Source organism: Hipposideros armiger, unplaced genomic scaffold, assembly GCF_001890085.2.
Source record: "Hipposideros armiger isolate ML-2016 unplaced genomic scaffold, ASM189008v1 scaffold_696, whole genome shotgun sequence".
Taxonomy (NCBI): Eukaryota; Metazoa; Chordata; class Mammalia; order Chiroptera; family Hipposideridae; genus Hipposideros; species Hipposideros armiger.
The window spans coordinates 312,574-331,066 of record NW_017732046.1 but is presented as its reverse complement, the minus strand read 5'-3'; the positions used below and the strand labels follow the sequence as shown (position 1 = coordinate 331,066).

The window sequence follows — 18,493 nt, the reverse complement described above, 5'->3', positions numbered from 1 at the left end:
TGTTTGTGTTTGTCTTCAAAAAGTTTAGTAAGTTTTAGGGGCCGGCCGAGTGGCTCAGTTGGTTAAGAGCTCGCTCAAGAGTTTGAGCTCTGAGCAACAGCGGTTCGAGTCCAGCCCGAGCTGAGCAGCCGCTGAGCTGCCAAGAGGTAGCAGGATGGCTCAGCTGAGAAAAAAAAAAAAAGTTTAGTAAGTTTTATGTAGGTACTGTCAATGTTTTAAATATAAATGTGTTATTTATATTGTAAAAGCAAGATGAGAGAACCAATTCCAGATAACCAAGAAATAATCCTGAGAACCTATCTTCACGATTCTGTTCTTCTATACCAAATTCATTAGTCAGGGTTCAATCAGAGAAGCAGAACCACTAGGAGGAATATATTGTCTCATGAACAAAAGGCATATGGTGCCAGGGATGTAGGTTATACATTGGCTCAGCAACATGGACTTCCACTCACTAAGGTGGATTTGAAACTTCTGTATAGCAACATTCCCCAAGAAGGCCAGCCATCTACCTGTGGCAGGTTAATTACACTGGACCACTTCATCATGGAGAAGGCAGTGCTATGTTCTCAGTAGACTAGACATTTGCTCTGGATATGAATTTGCCTTCCTTGCTCCTAGTTTTTCTGCTTAAAACCACTCTCTATGGACTGACTTACAGCATGCCCTTTCTACCATCATGGTATTCCACACAATATCGCTTCCTGCTAAGGAACTCACTCCACAGTAAATGAAGAACAGCAATGGGCCCATGCTCAGTTTCGTTGATCTTACCACATTTCCTGTCATCCTGAAACAGCTGGCTTGATAGGATGGAGGAGTGGCCTTTTGAAGACTTGCAGTGCCAGCTAGGTGGCAGTGCCTTCTGGGATTGGGGCAGTACCCTCCAGGAGGCTGTATATGCTCTAAATTAGTTTTTGATGTATGTTGCTATTTCTCCCATTACTAGGACTCATTTCTCCCATTACTAGGGTCCAGAAACTAGGAAATGAGAGTGGCTCCACATACAATTACTCCTAAATTTTTGCTTCCTGCTTCTGCAGCTTTAGTTTCTGCTGATCCTAGAGATCTTAGTTCCAAAGAGCGGAATTCTTCCATCTGGGGACACAATTATTCTACTGAATTGAAAGTTGAGAATGCCTCCTTCTGGCTACTTTGTAAATCAACAAGCAAAGCAAGGGAATTACTGGTTGATTGAGCCTGACTATCAAAGGGAAATCAGGTTGATACTATATAATGTGGGTAGTAAGGAGTGCGTTTGGAATGATTAAAATCAATGGAAACTAACAACCCAATGTAGGCAGCACTGACAATGGCTCAGATTCTTCAGGGATGAAAGTTTGGGTCACCCTATCAGATAAAGAACTACAAATAGCAGAGGTATTCTCTGAGGGCAAAGGGAATATGCAGCAGAAGTGGAAATACCAGCTTGACCAAGTGACCAGTTATAGGAATGAGCACTGTAATAGTCAAGATATAAACACATTCATTTTCCTTTTTTATATGAATGTTTGTGTGTATATTAAACCAAGTATTTTTTCCAGTCTCATTCCCCTACTTTCAAACATAAGACATGTTAACAATACTTAACTGTATATCTCTCTATTTAAGTTACAGGATACCAAAGGGGAGTGAGTGTGAATCAGTTTGAAGAACAATCACCCAAAGATAAAACAAGAGAATTTTTGGTCTTCTTTTAAGGAATGGGTTAGTTGTATAGCAGATAGTTACGTTAGGCAGCAGCATGACTTTGTTATTGTCTCCATTTGGAAATAAAGTATGGTTTAAAGAGATGTGTATGGGGGCCAGGTTGACAAGAGGCGGCTTTGTAATTAAGTCAGTTTGGCTAGGATGAACTATGCTTCCCAGAATTTCCTTCTTTGTATGTTTCTAGTTAGAGTGGCCCTAAGAGACAATTTGGCATGAGATTTGAAGGGTATAAGCAAAGCAGCAATTTTTTATTAAACACTAGGAAGATAGGAGCAAGCACTTGTAGCTCATACATGTTGCTTATTTCCTGACTCACCTTGTTGGCGTGGGACGGCATCCAGGCCTGCAGCTCCTCCATCTTGCCCTGTATCCCCTTTGGCTTCTCTTACCTATAAGCCAGGGATGTGTTTACCTCCATGATGAAAGGTCCCTCATGAAGGACACCCACTGCATCCAGATTGGAGGCAATAAGAACTGAAATGAGCACATTCTTGTGGGTGTCAGCTTGTCCTTGCTCTTCTGCACCTTATGTCCATCTTCCCTTCTTGACTGCCTGCCCTGTGGACTTCAAACTACAGCATCACATACAAAGACTGTTTAACCTTCTCCTACAATTGCATAAGGTCAAATCCCTATAAAAAATTCCTTTATATATATAAATGCCTCCTAGTGGTCCTGTTTCTCTGATTGAACCCTGAATGATACGTCAGACTGGGTCATGTCATAGATACATCTAAATCTAACGGAGAGAATAAGTAAGCCGTCAGCTGGTGAGATACCATTGCAAAAAAAATCAATCTAAAGCTGTGTTTATGCTAATGAAGGACTTTGTAGTTTTGTGTTGTTGTTTTTTGTACAAGTAGGGAATCAATTCGAGATGGTTAGTGCCTCACTAGGAAAGGAGGTCAGGAGACTGGGCCACGTTTTCTGAGCCAGGAAGTGGCAGAGCTAGGTAGGAACTGAGCACCTGCTTCCTTCAGCAACACCCAGCCTCCAGGGTGCTCTAGGTTTCCTTTGTGGCCTTGCTTTTAGCGGAAAGGAGAGAAGGGAGGTGTCTGTGATGATGGTGTCAGCATCCCCTAAGGACTGAGGCTGAGCCTGTTGGGACAGCCATGCCAGCTAGGGAGCCACCTGTGTCATCCACTAATGCCCAGTTTCAAGGACTTTGTAATTTTGTTGCTTACTAATTTGCATTAGATTCTTTGGTCAGTGAAGTTCTTCCTTGCTCATCAAGGCAAACAGATGACCCAGCTATAATTCAGTTCAACAGAAGTAAAAACATCATTACTACTACTACTAGCACTACGAAGAGGAAGAGGAATATTTAGTGGTATTTTAAGACCTTCACAAATTCAAATCATACTTTTTATTTTTTGAAATTTGGTATAAGACAGGTATGTTATCTCTATTTCACACATGAGAAAAGAGAATCAGAGAGGTAAGTGCTTTATTCAAGTTCACAGTGTCAGTAAATGACAAAGCCAGGTCTTAAAACCAGTTGCTCCCATTCTAAAGATAATAAGATAGGTGCTCAATGTGGGCAAAGATTTTTCTTTAAAGAAATGTAGGCCTTGACTTCAAGGAACTCACAGATTGATGAAAGAATTGGCATTTAACTAAGTGAAACACAAGTTAGACTGTGAGTGCTAACAGTAATCTCCATGTCAGTCTCATTTACCTCTGCAGCCTCAGCCTTGGAGCAGTGCCTAGCACATATCAAGCACACAGTATATATTGTCAAATAAGTAAATAAATGAATGAATAAGTATAAATTGTATTTCAGGTATGTATATGGGATCACAGACGTTAAAACAATTGATTCTGATTAGAAGGATGAGGTAATTTGAGATGAACCTGAAGATAGAGGACAGTTTCAAAATAAAGTACATTAGGGCATTTCTGGTAGATTTTAAAAATGTGGCCAGGGTCCTGGAGACTGGGCAGTTCTAATATTCTGCTGTAACTGGAATGAGAAAAGATAAGTCTGGGGAGAGACTAACGCCAGATTGGGAGGAATCTTAACTGAATGTCTTATTAAGAAGTTTGATTTTTTTTTACCAGTGGTTTAACTGAAGAATAAGCCCTTCATATTATGCCTTTCCTCTCCTACAATATTTTATTTTGATTTTATAGTTCTAATCAGGTCCTTGTAAGCTTTGTGAATGCTTGTTTTTTTTTTCCTTTTAAGACACCTAAAAAGATGAATGTTAGAAAAATCAAACACCCACTTTGATCAGTAGTCTATTGGCATCATGGTGATTACAATGAAAATTTGAAATTTTGTTTTTGTGGATATTCAAGTTTTAAAAAACATTAATTTAATATATTCCTCATATTTTATTATATAAATAAAATATACAGAGGGTAATCAAAAAATGTATACACATTTTAAGAAAGGAAAAAACTGTATTAAAATTGTAATACTCAATATATACCGATAACAAAAGATGAATACAAGTCATGTGTATACATTTGTTTGGCACTCCTGGTATTTAGTTTTCAATAAAAAATATAATATTTTTTCAAATTAAAATTAGAAATATATTATCCAAAAAAGTGAAAGAAAGAGCAAGCAGTCTTAAGTTGTTTTTAGTTCTAATTCAGTTCAACCACATGTACCATGGCAGTCACTTTACTCCATCCATCAGTGATATGCCCAACACTGTCTTATCCTACGGGAAATAAAGTGCTGCGCTGGACTATATTTGAAGATTTTTTAAAAAGTTTTAATGTGAGGGACTTTGAGGTTTTTCTTTTTCTTGGTCACTATGCAGCAGTTCAGTAAAATGTGGTTGCTCCCTCCTCCCAAGTACAAACCATTGCTTTTGGGAGGAAAAGAGAGCAGGGTGGGGGGGTGAGTGGACGAGAGAAACGTGTTAGAGAAGTTAGAACTTCATAATGTAATTACCTAAATTATTTCAAAACATGATTATATTTTTCTATTTCAAAATGCTTTGTTTAAGCTCTTTAAAAAGGCAAATTATAAAGTGTTTTAAATTTAAGAAAGTTAAGATAGTATAGGTGTGTGGATGGTCACTACGGTAAAACTAAAGTTGTATATATTTTATGATATCAGTCCTAAGGCCTAATGATAGCTGAAGGCCTGTTTGATTAACACAGCATCGTAAGAATTAAGAAATAGTATGAGTCATTGTGTTTGTTCAATATGTGGTGTTAGGACAACCAGGAAGCTAGCTGGAAAAAATTTAAGTTTGATCTATACTTTACATCCTGATATACCAGGATATGTTCCAAATGGATCAAAGGTTTGGATGTATGAAAAAGTACATCATTAAAATACATGCGATAAACCCTGGGAGAGTTATTTTATATCCTTGGCAGGGAATAGGGATACAAAATTCAGAAGCCATAAAAATATTTTATTACATAAAAATGCAAAATTTCTATATAGTAAAAACTGACCATAAGCAAAGTCAAAAGGCAGTTCATATCATACTCATGATTCTAATTTTCCTAATGTAGAGAGTTCCTACAAGTTGATTTAAGAAAAGAAAAGAAAAAAAAAAACGGCTAAACCTAGGATAAGATTAGACAATTCACAAAGAAAGTACAGACATCTCTTAATTTGATGAACAAATTCTTAGCTTCATTTATTTAAGAAAAATGGACATAAAATTGCATTGTTGGGCCATTTTGTACCTTTTAGACTGAAAAAAATAAGGAAATTTGTATATATTAATAAAGATGTAGGGAATAAATACTTTTATTCATTCCTGGGGAGGGTATAAATTAACATAACTTTTGCTCTGTTTTTCAAGCTTTATTTACTGTCCCCCAAAGTACGAGGTTCTTGTTTTGTAACCCAGTATACTCACACATATAGAACCGAAACAAATTTCACAAAAGAATACTTACCGTTATTACATATGATATACTGATAGTTTTTGCTCTGCTCTTCTCTCTCTGTCTCTTTCTCTCTCTCTCTCTCTCTCTCTCTCTCTCTCTCTCTCTCTCTCTCTCTCTGTGTTGTTTTGTTTTATTTTGTAATGCTAATTGTAATCACTAAAATATTTCTCTAGGTTGCTAGGAGAGGAACCTACAATTTGGAAAGCAGTGCCCCATTGAATATACGTTGCCAATGTTTTGGGCACTCCTGGTGCTCCACCTCATATCCTCTTGGCCCATGTACTCCCAACCATTGCGGGCGTCCAGCTGCACTTGGATATAAACTGACAGCACTTTCCCTCAGCCACATCACACTCTCTCCCTTTCTGCCTGGAGGCTTCACTGCTACTCACACAGGGTTATCTGCAGCTCTACAATTAGGACATCTATGCAAACCTGGAAGTAAAAGGGAATTAACACCCCAGGGAACAAATCTTGACCAATGGGATATGGGAGCCAGTGGTTAAATGTTCCCCTGTTCTGTCCCTTGGGTGAATAATCAAAGTGCATTCTCTGTGGCTTTTCAGAGGGTCCCCAGCAAGATTGAGCCCTCGTTGCCTATAATAGCGAATGCTATATCAGTGCTTCTCAAACTTAAATGTATATATAAAACATTTCAGGATCTCGGTTAAATGTAGATTCTAATTCACTAAGTCAGGGGTGGAGCCTGAGATTCAATATTTCTAGCAAGCTTTAAGTGTTGTTGCTACACTTTGAATAGCAAGGAGCTAGAAAACATACCCTTCCATGGCTTTCCCTTCTTTCCTGTTTCTGTCTCACAGTGCCTCAGATCCTCCTGGGATCACTTCTCAAAATAAACTATCTGCAAAGAAGCCTGTTTCTCAGGCTCAGTTATTAGGCAGAACCCAGCCTAAGACAAGTAGTATTGACCCTGCAATTCTGTTTCTAGGAATTTATCCTGTAGATACATTCACATATGTGTGAAATAATGTTATTTACAAGGTTATTACAACAATAGCAAAAAATTGGAAACAACGTAAATGTAAGAGCACTGGTTGAATGACTTACGGTACATCCATATTATTGACTGTTACATAGCTGTTAAAACAATAACAAGGCTCTTTAAATTCTGATAAGAAAAATATTCCAGATGTTTGCTAAGTGTAAAAGGCAAAGTGCAGAGAATAGTGTGCATATTAATGCCTCCAGTTGAGTAAAATAAGGGGACAATTACATATATATTTTTGTTTGTATATAGATAAAATAACTGAAAGGATACAGAAAGTAAATAATAGTGATTGGGACAAGGGAAAATGGGTGGTTCAGGACAGAAAGAAGAGGGAGACTTTACTTAGTAATCTCCTTTGTATATTTTTGAAGTTTGAACCATGTTTTATGTTAACTGTTGAATTAAAATTTTATGTGTTTGGTCAAGAAGTATATTACATTTTCTTCCTTCCTTGAATGTCAAGCTACTCTGACATTTAATGTTATCATATATTCAGATCAGTATGAAATATGATCAGATATCACCTATGTTAGCATTTAAGTACAAATTTAAGTTTTTCAATAGATTACAAGTTAAATTGGATGACTATATATCTGTGTTTTGAAAAATATATTGCTGTCTGAGCACATAACATATATATGTATATATACATATATATATATATATATATATATATATATATTAAACACTTTGTAGATACCTGTCAAGTTTATTTGAATACCCTACATTTGTCTGTACTACCAAAAAATTCCCCACAGTATAGCAAATTGGGTTTATTGCCTAAAACTCTTAGTAACTGCACAGTTACTCAAGAAGTCACCAGAAGAGGAAAGGATGCTGGTACTAAAAAATAAAAAAGTCAAATTATAGAAAAGTATGATTTCTTTTTACTCTAATAAATAAAGCAGAGGAAGTATGTTTTAAAATAATTCTTGTTAAGTGGATAAAATTTTTTAAGTCTTGATGTTCAAGAATTAAACTTAATTTAGCTTAGGAATTCACTTATAAACTCTAAGTCACTGATAATGCTAAGAGATCCACAAATATTTGAGTGTCAACTATGACCCATTTATATACTAGGCCCTCAGGATACAGTGGTAAGCCAAAATAAACATGGTTTCACACTCAATAAACATACAGCCTAGTGAGAGAGATGGATATTAGTCAAATAGTTATGTTCACGATTGAATAATTACAAATTAATTAAGTGACCTAAAGAAAAGGGACAGGTTCTCTGATGGCATGTATAAAGGGAATCGGATGTAGATTCAGGAGTCAGGGAAGAAGTGAGGTGAGATCTGAAAGATACAGAGAGTGTGCAAAGTTAACTAACATCTTGCAGCCTATGTTAAGGATTTCAGGCTACCATTTCCAGATTTATCAGTTATCTATAGCTATGTAACAAACCACCCCAAAACTAAGTGGCTTAAAACTAGTTAATTATTTCTCACAATTCTGTGGGTTGACTGGGTGATCCTTCTGCTGATCTTCCCTGAACACAATCCTATGGCTGCTTTCAACTTCTCTAACTTGGAGGCTGGGCCTCCCACTCCGTGTGGTCTTTCTCACCAGGCTTCTGTATGGCCTCATGTTTCCAGAATTCCAAGAGGGTAAAGAGAAGCTGCAAAGCTTTTTGAGGCCTAGGCTCTGGAACTTATACAATACCACTATTTGTGCGAGCAAGTGAAAAAGCCAGTCTAGGTACAGGGGTGAGGAAATAAATTCCTCCTTTTGATGGATAGAGCTACAAAGAACTTGTGGCCATGTTTCTCAACCTACTGCAATTTATCAGGTAACTATTTATTCAATAAATAGTTATTTACCAAGCATTGTTTTAAGAACTAGAAATCAAACATGAATAAATATAGTAACTTATAAGTTGTTATTGTTTTCTTTTCCTTGGAGCCTATGGTAATTGTGTATTGTCATTCCATTTTCCATAGCTATCAGTGTTTGTGAACATTTTTTTCTATGGTATAAAAATGAATCATCATTAAATGATAAAATATAAAAAGAGGAGTCATACCTAATCAGAGAGGAGAAAAAAAAGTTACTGGGATGTATAAGTAATTTTTAGCCTTTCTAAATATGTAATGAAGAACATGTACTTTATAGTCATAAAAGAATTAAGGCTATGTCAGTGTAGCCATTAGTTATAAATGATATCTATAAGGACTAAAATTAATTCAGTAGTGAAAATCTCAGGAAAGTCCAGTTTTTCTTTATAGTTATAACTTTGCTCTCAGGTTTGTTTTAGCTATCTTTTAAAGGTAACTCCTTCCCAACTCAAAGTTTGCCCTTTTGGGTAATTTTGAATGAATGAATAAACTAATGGAAAACTAATGACAAAGATATTAGCTACCTGAAATTTTGTTTTTTTTGCAGGAAACATCACATGAAAACAAAAGTATTTGATTTGCATAGAAAAAATTTTTATGAGTAGTAATCTAACTTTTTTCCCGTATTTTTTAAATTATAAGAATGATAAGAATGCTGCTTTTCTTCTGATGGAAAGTGACAGGCTAATCATCAGTTTACCAAGAGTGAAGTGGACAGAAGCTGCACTGACTATGGCATCTCGGCTCCAAGAAGAATGTATTGCATTTATTATAGAAAACTTCTCCAAGATCATTCAAAGTGAAAATTTTGCTCTTTTCTTACAGGTACCATGTGTAAAATTATATCCTATATTTAGTTCCATCTTTGTGTTCTGATTGTAATTATGCAAGAGTTTTTAGATGCAGGTTGCCTTTGATTAAATTAGGATGGCTTAAATAAATTCCATAGCAGATGGCATGTTTGCATAGGATTTAGAGCAGTGATGGAAAGGATTTTTGGCTCACAAGATAATGAAGGCAGGAGGGGACAGGTTTGCGTACCCTGGCAAGGCACAATGTTAACTCTGGCCAACTCTAGCTCTCTATCAGCATATGCCATATTTTAGAAACCAAAGTCATAAAGATACTGTTTTGGTAAAAAATACAATTGTGGTACGTGCAAAAATCTTTGTTTTACTAGGGACCCACTTTGTTTAAATTTAGTAATTGAATAAAGAACTTCTATCACTTGTTTTTAGGTTCTGTTTTTAGGACTGTTGTGGCTCTTAAGAATTGTGTGTGTGTGTGTGTGTGTGTGCGCGCGCGCGCGCGCGCACGCAGATATTTTTAACAAGAAAAGGATTATAATTATAATTATGTAATTCTAATAATAATATTAACAGAAGAAATAAGATTTTTGGTTGACTTCATTCAGCCAGTTATGATGAATGGTCTGCTGTTATTTCACTTTTCTTACACATTTTACATGTATTTCTATTAAATACCAATTTCTGTGTTTTGTAGTCACAAGCAATGAGCAGCACAGCCGATCTGTTGGACAAAATTTTAAAAGCAATTGAAAAAAACATTACCACTGAGAATAGTTGCTCTCTTCTTATGGCTCTGGACGTGTTACTAAACTCTGACAGTACAAAAGAAATGGTATTGAATGTAATAAGTTTCATTAAAATGGTATAACATTTTAACTGTTTTAAGATTTTAAAATATATGCACATTTTAAATGTTGCTTGGTTCATTGAAACTTGGTAATGTGGTAATGGACACCTGGGGGTTGGCTATAGTCTCTACTTTTGTGTATATTTGGAATTTTTTTATAATACAAAAATTCTTTAATTTCATTTACCTCCAAATGGCCTTGTTATAAAAGTTTAGAATTTGGCAGTTTTACTGGCTTATTCTAGACATAGTTTGGTACTTAACAACATTAATTGGTATAGTATAACTCTAGTAATTTCTCCCTGGTCACTACATTAAATTGCCTAAATATAAAACTTACATAGAATTTTAAACAATTTTTCATCATCAGTATCTTTTATTTTTATAATATATTCTTAATTACTTTTTGTCTTTAAATAATCATTTAAGATAGGATTGACTGGGGGAAAGCAAAATTAAAATATTATTTAAAATGCAGTTAATGGTAATTGATAAGCTAATTGCAAATTATTGACATTTTGTATTTGTTCAACAAGAATGATAAATAATTTCATCATATTTATTACTATTGCATAGAGTATTTGACCTTGTAATGTCATAGTGGATTTAAAAAGGCTGTGGAAGCTATTCATGTGAAGGCCATTGGTGGTTTAAAATGTTTGGTTGACAGGATAAGATTTAGCTTCACGTTCATGATAAAATTCTGTTGTGAAGAATAAGATTTCATAAATAACATGTACCCGACGATGTTAAAAACCTCAAGTGATGACATCATTGATCTAGCTTAGGAATAAGTAGATTCGGAAAGGAATAATGACTGGTTGCTATGACAATGTGGCTCTCACCAGCTGCTGATTTGTTGCTTGAACACAGGGTTTTACGTGCAAGATCCAGGCTCTGCGTGATAAGCTGTGGATCTTCCTGGTTCAGTCTTTCTATGCTGTTCGTCACACAGGAAGCTGGAAGCTGATGAGCACAGATGATCAACAGAAAATCCAAGCAGGTATGTTAGCCTTGAGAATTTTTTTATTCTTATAATCTTTGTGACAAGCGATATTTTGAGGAGATTCTAATAAGTGTAGGATTAATGTTTGTTTGTTTCTGTTCCGTAATAGCTTGCTAATTGAAACTAGTGATAGTATGTTTAGGCAGTTTTAATAAAAATAGTGTTTTGCTCTTAGAAGATGAAAATCATTTCATATATATACACATATATATGTGTATATATAAATTTTAAATCTTACTTGATATTAGAAAGTGTTCTAGTCAAATTTGCTTAAAAGCATTCTTGTTTTACTTAAAGAGATTAGAAGTGTAAGAAAATGTAATCCATATAGAACAGATTATTAAATATACTTCCTCTCCCTTTTTAAACATATTTTTCCTTAAACCTTTTCCATCTTTTGCGTAAGAGACCTTTTCTGGTGGTTTTGCCTAGATTAGATGGCTTTATTTCATAATTGATTTGTTCAGTGATATGGTGTGTGCTATTGCGGAGTGTCCCTCAGGAGACGCACCGTGGTCTCTGACATTTAATAGGCACCATTTGACACATTAGCATTAAACAAAAGAGGTGTATTGCTCAGAATATGTGTTTCAAAAATTTTAGAATACAATTTTGAGGCTATGGAGCTAAAAATGGCTTCATGACTATTTTTGGGTTAAAGCAGGTGCCTTAGAAAAAATATTGGCAGATTCAGCAAGTGTACTTTTAAACATTTTAAGTTAAGAGACTATATTTTATGAAGCAAATATTTTTGAACTATAAAACATGGAAGCCATATGTGATATATTCTTGGTAGTACATAGACATGGTAAATTCTTTAATGGTTTAATCAGAATGTGATTTGCTCTGTCTTGCGTTATGAGCATAAAATCATAGTGTAGCTAGATGTGATCTGAAGAACACTTTTCAAGGAAATGCCAACAGAATCATGAAACAACAAAAACTATGAGAAGGTCTTTAGAAATTGGGATTTTTTTCCTGTGACTATTTCTGTACTGATTTTTAAATAACAGTTTAATCTTTACTATAAAATCTATACAATGTGAAGAAATAAGGTCAGCTCTCTTCTGATTAGCCGTAAACTTTTTTTTCTCCATTTTAGAAGATTACATAGTTAAGTTGGGCCTCAAAAAATGTTCTTTATCTTAATTCTCCAAATTGCTAATTAAAATTACATGTAAATACACACACACACACACACATCTAAAACAAAATATTGGTAATCCAACTAGTTGTCAAAAAGAATTTTTCAATCTATTACATTATATCAGTGGAAAAATAATGTTTTTTAAATCTTAAATATGTTGAATTATAATGATTCCTGACTTCTGGATAATTACTGCATTGGGAAAATCCCAGAAAAAGGAGTGATTCTAGGTTGTCTTTGTTATAACATTTCTTGTATTCTAGTTTGAGTTACTGACCTTTGGGAAAAATCTTGTATTCATTTCTTCCTGTATATTATTGTGCAAAGTCATTTGCTAACTATAAATCAGTCCTGATAATGCCATTTCTAGGATTCTGCTTTATTTTATAGCATAGATCCTATAGAATAGAGATAATAGAGATGCATGGTAGAGTAACAGATAATATAATGTATTTTACATCACCTGGTTTAATAAAAATCAGATAATTTTTGGAAATTATGTGTATTTCTTCAAAATATATTTTAAAGCCCCATAACCTTCAAAAAGCAAAAATACATTAGCTAAACTGTGTGTATAGCTCTCGTACCATTATTCCTATACATTTTCCTGACATCATTCAAATTCTTATTTGAAGAACATAAACATGAGTGCCCCAGTAATTTCCATATAAACCTAATCTATAAAATGAATTTTTATGTAATTCAAAAATAATATGAGTTTGAGGATTGTTTCTTGTTTAACTTTCAACAGAACCTTATTTTTTTTCTCTTCCCTCACTCCTCATGATATGCCTGCAAAACCAGAAAATATTTTTAGCTAATTTCAACAGAGTATTTTTATTTTTTTAGGATAAACATTTTTTCATACTTAAGTTTATAAAATATTACATTTGCTGCAATCTGTAATTTTTTGAAATTAGCAAACTAAATGAAACTAGTTATCTCTAAAATTTTACAGCTTGAGAAAATTTTGGTTTTTATAAATGTATGAATCTTCTCTGTGAGATTGTATGTTTCTCATTTATTAATTTTAATATCATAAAATCTATAGGGACCAGAAAATATGATTGAAAATGTGGTTCTTTAAAAAAACTTCTAAAATATAATAGGGAATTTTCTATGTGTACTAAATTGGTTTCAGCTATTTTAAAGTTATTTTGCATTGAAACATACCCTTTTCTGGTAGGTATACTATTTTCCCTCTAATTCTATGTTAATAGTAGTACCTCCTATAAAAATAAATTGCTGTTTATTTTTACAGCTGCATTTGACAAAGGTGATGATCGAAGACTTGGCAAAAAGCCTGTATTCAGTAGCTCTCAGGTAAACTTTAAAATTTTCGTATGTTTAAATGAAAAAAGGTACAAATAATTTAAATTTTATTATTTTATATTTCAGAATAATTTTTTAAAATCTATTCTTTAATTAATTAAAGTTATTTCTACTAGAAATAGTTTTGGGTCTTTTTAAAATCAATTTCATAACATTTCATAAATTTTTAAATCATGTGAACTTTTTTGATATCCAGCTGGCATAAGAAGTGTAATATTGTCTACTTTTTTTATTTCCTTGAAAACCTTTCTGGCAACTAACATATTGGAGCTATTCCAGTATGTCAAAAATTGTCCAGGATTCTAGACCTAATTCAATGTCTATTTTTCTAATTAACCTACTTCTTACGAAAGAAAAATTTCATCGTCCCAGTTTTCTCTATACTAAGATTTGAATTCACATAATAAATATTTGATGTGCAAAAGGCCATTAGTACCAAGAATACAGTTGTGTTTTACTTTAAAAGTTACTTGGGGTACTTATATGAGGTATCTAAAGTAATCAAACTCTTAGAAACAGAAAGTAGCATGGTGGTTGCCAGGGCTTGGAGGGACAAGGAATAGGTGAATTGTTCAATGAGTATAGAGTTTCAGTTTTATAAGATGAAAAAGTTCTAGAGACCTGTTGCACAACAAGATGCATATAGTTAACATTACTATACAGCTCACTTAAAAGTGGTTAAGATGGTAAATTTTATGTTTTGTTTTTTTACCACATACGTACATTCACACACAAAAGTTACTTGGTGTGTTCATTATAATGTGAAATACTTTTTCTTCTCCAAAAATGTTATTAATAATGGTTAGAATTCCAAGCGAACTAATAGATTGTCACTTAATAATATATTTGAAATGTGAAATTATACTAACATAGTATGTGCATCACAATGATATGGAGACATGCATTGAGAGTTCCAGTTTGGAAGGCAAAGAACATACTGCCCTTCCAGATTGGTATAGGGAATCTTTTCTTCCTCATCAGCGACTAGATAGGAACTCACACAACTCTAAGCTACAACAGAGCTTTCATGGCTTGAGGCAGAGATCAAGCTCCAAATGTCTTAACAACTGTGGGATACTGGAGCTTTTTGCCAGTAAACTTCCTAGGACTGTTTCCCAAAGTGTCTTCCACAGTACACCAGCTCCATCATATATTCTACCTAAGAACACGTAGCATCAACTAAGTTTGAGAATTGCTACACACTATAGCTCCTCTTAGAGACAGTGATATATATTAGCACCTTTGAAGCTCTGAGAAACACTATGGTGAAGAACACTTTTGAGTTGTTTTACCCAAAATTTCCCCAAATTTTATAATCACAGAACACCAGTAGATTCCCCCTCAGCCCCTTTTAAGTCATATTATATACACTGGACATACTCCAGGAAATGACACCTTAGGGCGTCTTTCTGTGTACCAGTTCCCGCTTATCCCCTGTGGGTTTTCTTTTTAAGGCTCCAGGAATTAGCCTACCTGCCTTCCTTTCCCTCATTCTACTGTTATCAGCCAGGCTTTTCCTCCTTCCTTGCCTTATATCAAAATAAAAGTCTCTCTTTTCAGATTGTCCAAGGCTTTATACTCTTAACCACAAGGGAAAAAACAGGGTCATATGTTTCCCTCAGAAAGGCAGTGGTATACCGAAATGGGTACTGGACATAGAATCAGAACTGTTCAAATCTTGACTTTACATTTATTATCTGTGTCATCTCTGAGTCCTAGTTTGCTTATTTATAAAATAGAGTGATAAAATCCAGCAGGATTATTGTGAAAATTAAGTGAAATAACTTATGTGCAATATCTGGTGTGTAGTAAGTGCTCAATAAGTGTGAAATGAATAAATGTGTTTTCCAAAAAGAGGTCTTTTGGAGGTGGGAGAGAGTTAATAAGATAAAACAGAGAAAAGTTTAAGAAGATTGCTAGTACTGAAATACTTGGTAAAACTTATATGATGTCTGGGATTTGCTTTGAAATAAAATGGGGGTAGTTATACATGAAACAAAATTGGCCCAGAGTCGATAATTGTTAAAGCTGGGTAATAGGTACATCGGGATTCATTATACTGTTCTGTCTCCTTTTGATGATGTTTAAATTTTTCTATATTAAATATTTAAAAAACAAAACAAAGCAAGAGAGAATAGTACTAGAACCAAAAGGATGTCTAAGAGGATTGCTTTAGAGGGTTATCCTCTTTTTCTTTATTTTTGGCAATAGCATATGGTGACCATTCTCACTTGACCATTTGTATTAATATATAAGAAATACAGTAATAACTTGGATTGCGAGCATAATTCGTTCCAGAAACAAACTACTCATATTGCAAGACATCACTCGTTTACCACATTAAAATGTATTAGAAATGCTTGCTCATCTTGCGGAACACTCACAAACCAAGTTACTCGCAATCCAAGGTTTTACTATATATGTAAACTGCAGACGTAAATCAGAGACTGCCTGGAAATGCGTGTACACTGAATCCTCATTGTGCTATACTATGTTAATGTGAAATTTCTAAAGGAGTGTAGTTATCCCATATACTACTTAGATCTCACGCATAGCATGATGCTTTGAAATAGATTCAATGATAGAATAAATTAAGTAGGATCAATTTTAAGGGTGGGACGAGGTCTCTACCTGGTTTTAAGTATTAAAAATAAAGAAATATTTTTTTAAAATAAATAATTTTGAGCTAAGATTTGATCAAGAAAACAAAAAGTGAGGACCAAGCCTATCTGAACTTTATAAATATTATACAGACTCCTAGAACACCACCCTGAATAGGACCAGTCTCCACCCTCTGGACATGCATAGTCTGAGGCCCAGAGATGTTAATGATTTCTTAGATATCCTTTGTCAGAGACAAAGCTAGGATAAGAATCTACTGATTCTTTCATTATCATACCTTGCTTATCCCTAAACTAATCTCCCAGGTGATTATTTATTATGTATGTATGTATATATGTATGTGGCTGTATACATACACAGCCACATACATATATATGTTTGTTTGTTTGTTTTTTAAGATTTTATTGGGGAATTGGGGAAGGGGAACAGTGTTGGGGAATTGGGGAAGGGGAACAGCCAAGTTGTTGTCTTTCAATCTTAGTTGTGGAGGGCGCAGCTAGCTCAGCTCCAAGTCCAGTTGCCATCCTGCCACCTGTTGGCAGCTCAGCACCAGCTCAGCTTGGGCACAGCTCACTGTACCATGTGGGACTTGAACTGGCAACGCTGTTGCTCAGAGCTCGTGCTTTTAACCAACTGAGCAACTCTGCTGGCCCATATATGTTCTTTTTATCTCAGACAAATTTTTAGTGTAAATTAGAAGCTTTCTGTATTTAGAAATAATTAGACCTTGAACTGTGTATCAATATATGCTCACATTGAACAACATTCATCATATTTCTTTGTGTGCCCAGTATGTGATATGTGATGGGCATAGTGCTAAGGGATACAAAGAAGATGACCCAGGCTCTGCCTTTTACCTCTACAATCTCTACAGCTTTTCAGAGAGGGGAAAAGTATTTATATAAAGAATGACAATATAACCTTAAATTTCTATTCAAAAATTTATACCAATTTAAAAATGTTTTTGTGGCTGGTCGAGTGGTGCGTTGGTTAACAGTTGGCTTGGGATGCCATCTCTGAGCAGCAGGGCCCCGGTTCGGATCCCACATATGGGCCAGTGACGCTGCGCCCTCTACAGCTAAGATGGTGAACAACAGCTTGACCTGGAGCAGGGCTGCTGTGAGTCGCCGGCGACGGCTTAAGTCGCAGTGGGGCTGGCCGGCAGATGGCGTGCACTTTGGTGAGCTGCCATGAGCCACTGTGAGCGGCTGTCCAATGGCCCGCCTGCCACTGTCTCACCTGGGAAGAGCACAATGATAATACCAACATGGACCAGTGAAGCGACATCCTCCACAACTAGACTGAAGAACAAAAGGACAGTTATTTGTCTGTCCCCTTCCCCAATTCCCCAACGCTGTTCCCCTCCTTCAATTCCCCAATAAAATCTTTAAAAAAAAAAAAAAAGTAAACACATAAAAGTGTTTTTGTTCCCTTCAATATCAAGGTTGGTTCTGAACAAAATGATGAAATAGGGGCATTTGTCTTCAGTGCCCTTCTGTTTTCCCCTTTTTACCTACTTTTATGATCCTTTTTCCTCCACTTCCTCCTCCAGACAACCAATACTGCATAATATCTTTTTTTCCCATGAATTAACTATCTTGTTTCTTTCATAAAACAAACTTTTCAAATGTAATGTGTTACATGTTTATATTTCCCTGGGGTTTTTTTGTTTGTTTGTTTATTTAAATAAAGACTCCAAGAAGTAAACAGTGCTTACCACAGAGGATAAACTTTCTGGCATTTGGTGATAAAACTTCTGGCATTTAGGTTGAAGAGAGAATTTTTGGTGAAAACCTTGATAATGTCCCCCCAGTTATACCACATAGATAACTACCTACTTAAAGCAGTAAATCATGAGCTCAAGCCCTAGTTCCACCTCTTATCAGCATATGATCTTGGGTAAATCACATACCTGCTCTAATCCCCAGTTTCTTGCCTAAGAAATAGAGAGAGCAACAGGAGCTATCTCATAGGATTGTTGTGAGGATTAAATGAGATGATGTATGAAAAGGGTTTGAGCACAGAATGTGGGAGTAGACCCTCAAAAATATTGTTATCATTCACTCAAGGCATCCTGACACTGTTAGGTATTAATTTTCTATCATAATTTCATAAAGTTAAATAATATACCTTTTTAAAAGTATAGTCTTTGAATTTTTTTTATACTGTATTTTAGATTTTTTTTTTTTTAAGATTTTTATTGGGGAAATAGGGGGATGGGAACAGTGCTGGGGAATTGGGGGAAGGGGAACAGACAAGTTGCTGTCCTTTTGTTCTTCAGTCTAGTTGTGGAGGACTTTGCTTCA

The 18,493-nt window shown here is 35.0% G+C and overlaps 1 protein-coding gene across 4 annotated transcripts in view; it reads left to right on the top strand.

Annotated features, from left to right (window-relative positions):
* BTBD8 (BTB domain containing 8) overlaps positions 1-18,493 on the top strand; it is a 77,915-nt gene that overhangs the window by 51,583 nt on the left and 7,839 nt on the right. For 3 of the 4 annotated variants that reach the window (XM_019626993.1, XM_019626994.1, XM_019626995.1), the window contains 4 exons: positions 9,067-9,249; positions 9,928-10,065; positions 10,954-11,083; positions 13,495-13,556. In XM_019626993.1, coding sequence (XP_019482538.1) covers positions 9,067-9,249; positions 9,928-10,065; positions 10,954-11,083; positions 13,495-13,556 — 513 coding nt within the window. Of the gene's footprint in view, positions 1-2,907; positions 3,980-9,066; positions 9,250-9,927; positions 10,066-10,953; positions 11,084-13,494; positions 13,557-18,493 lie in introns of those variants that run through there. The other variant, XM_019626996.1, reaches the window with a different exon arrangement.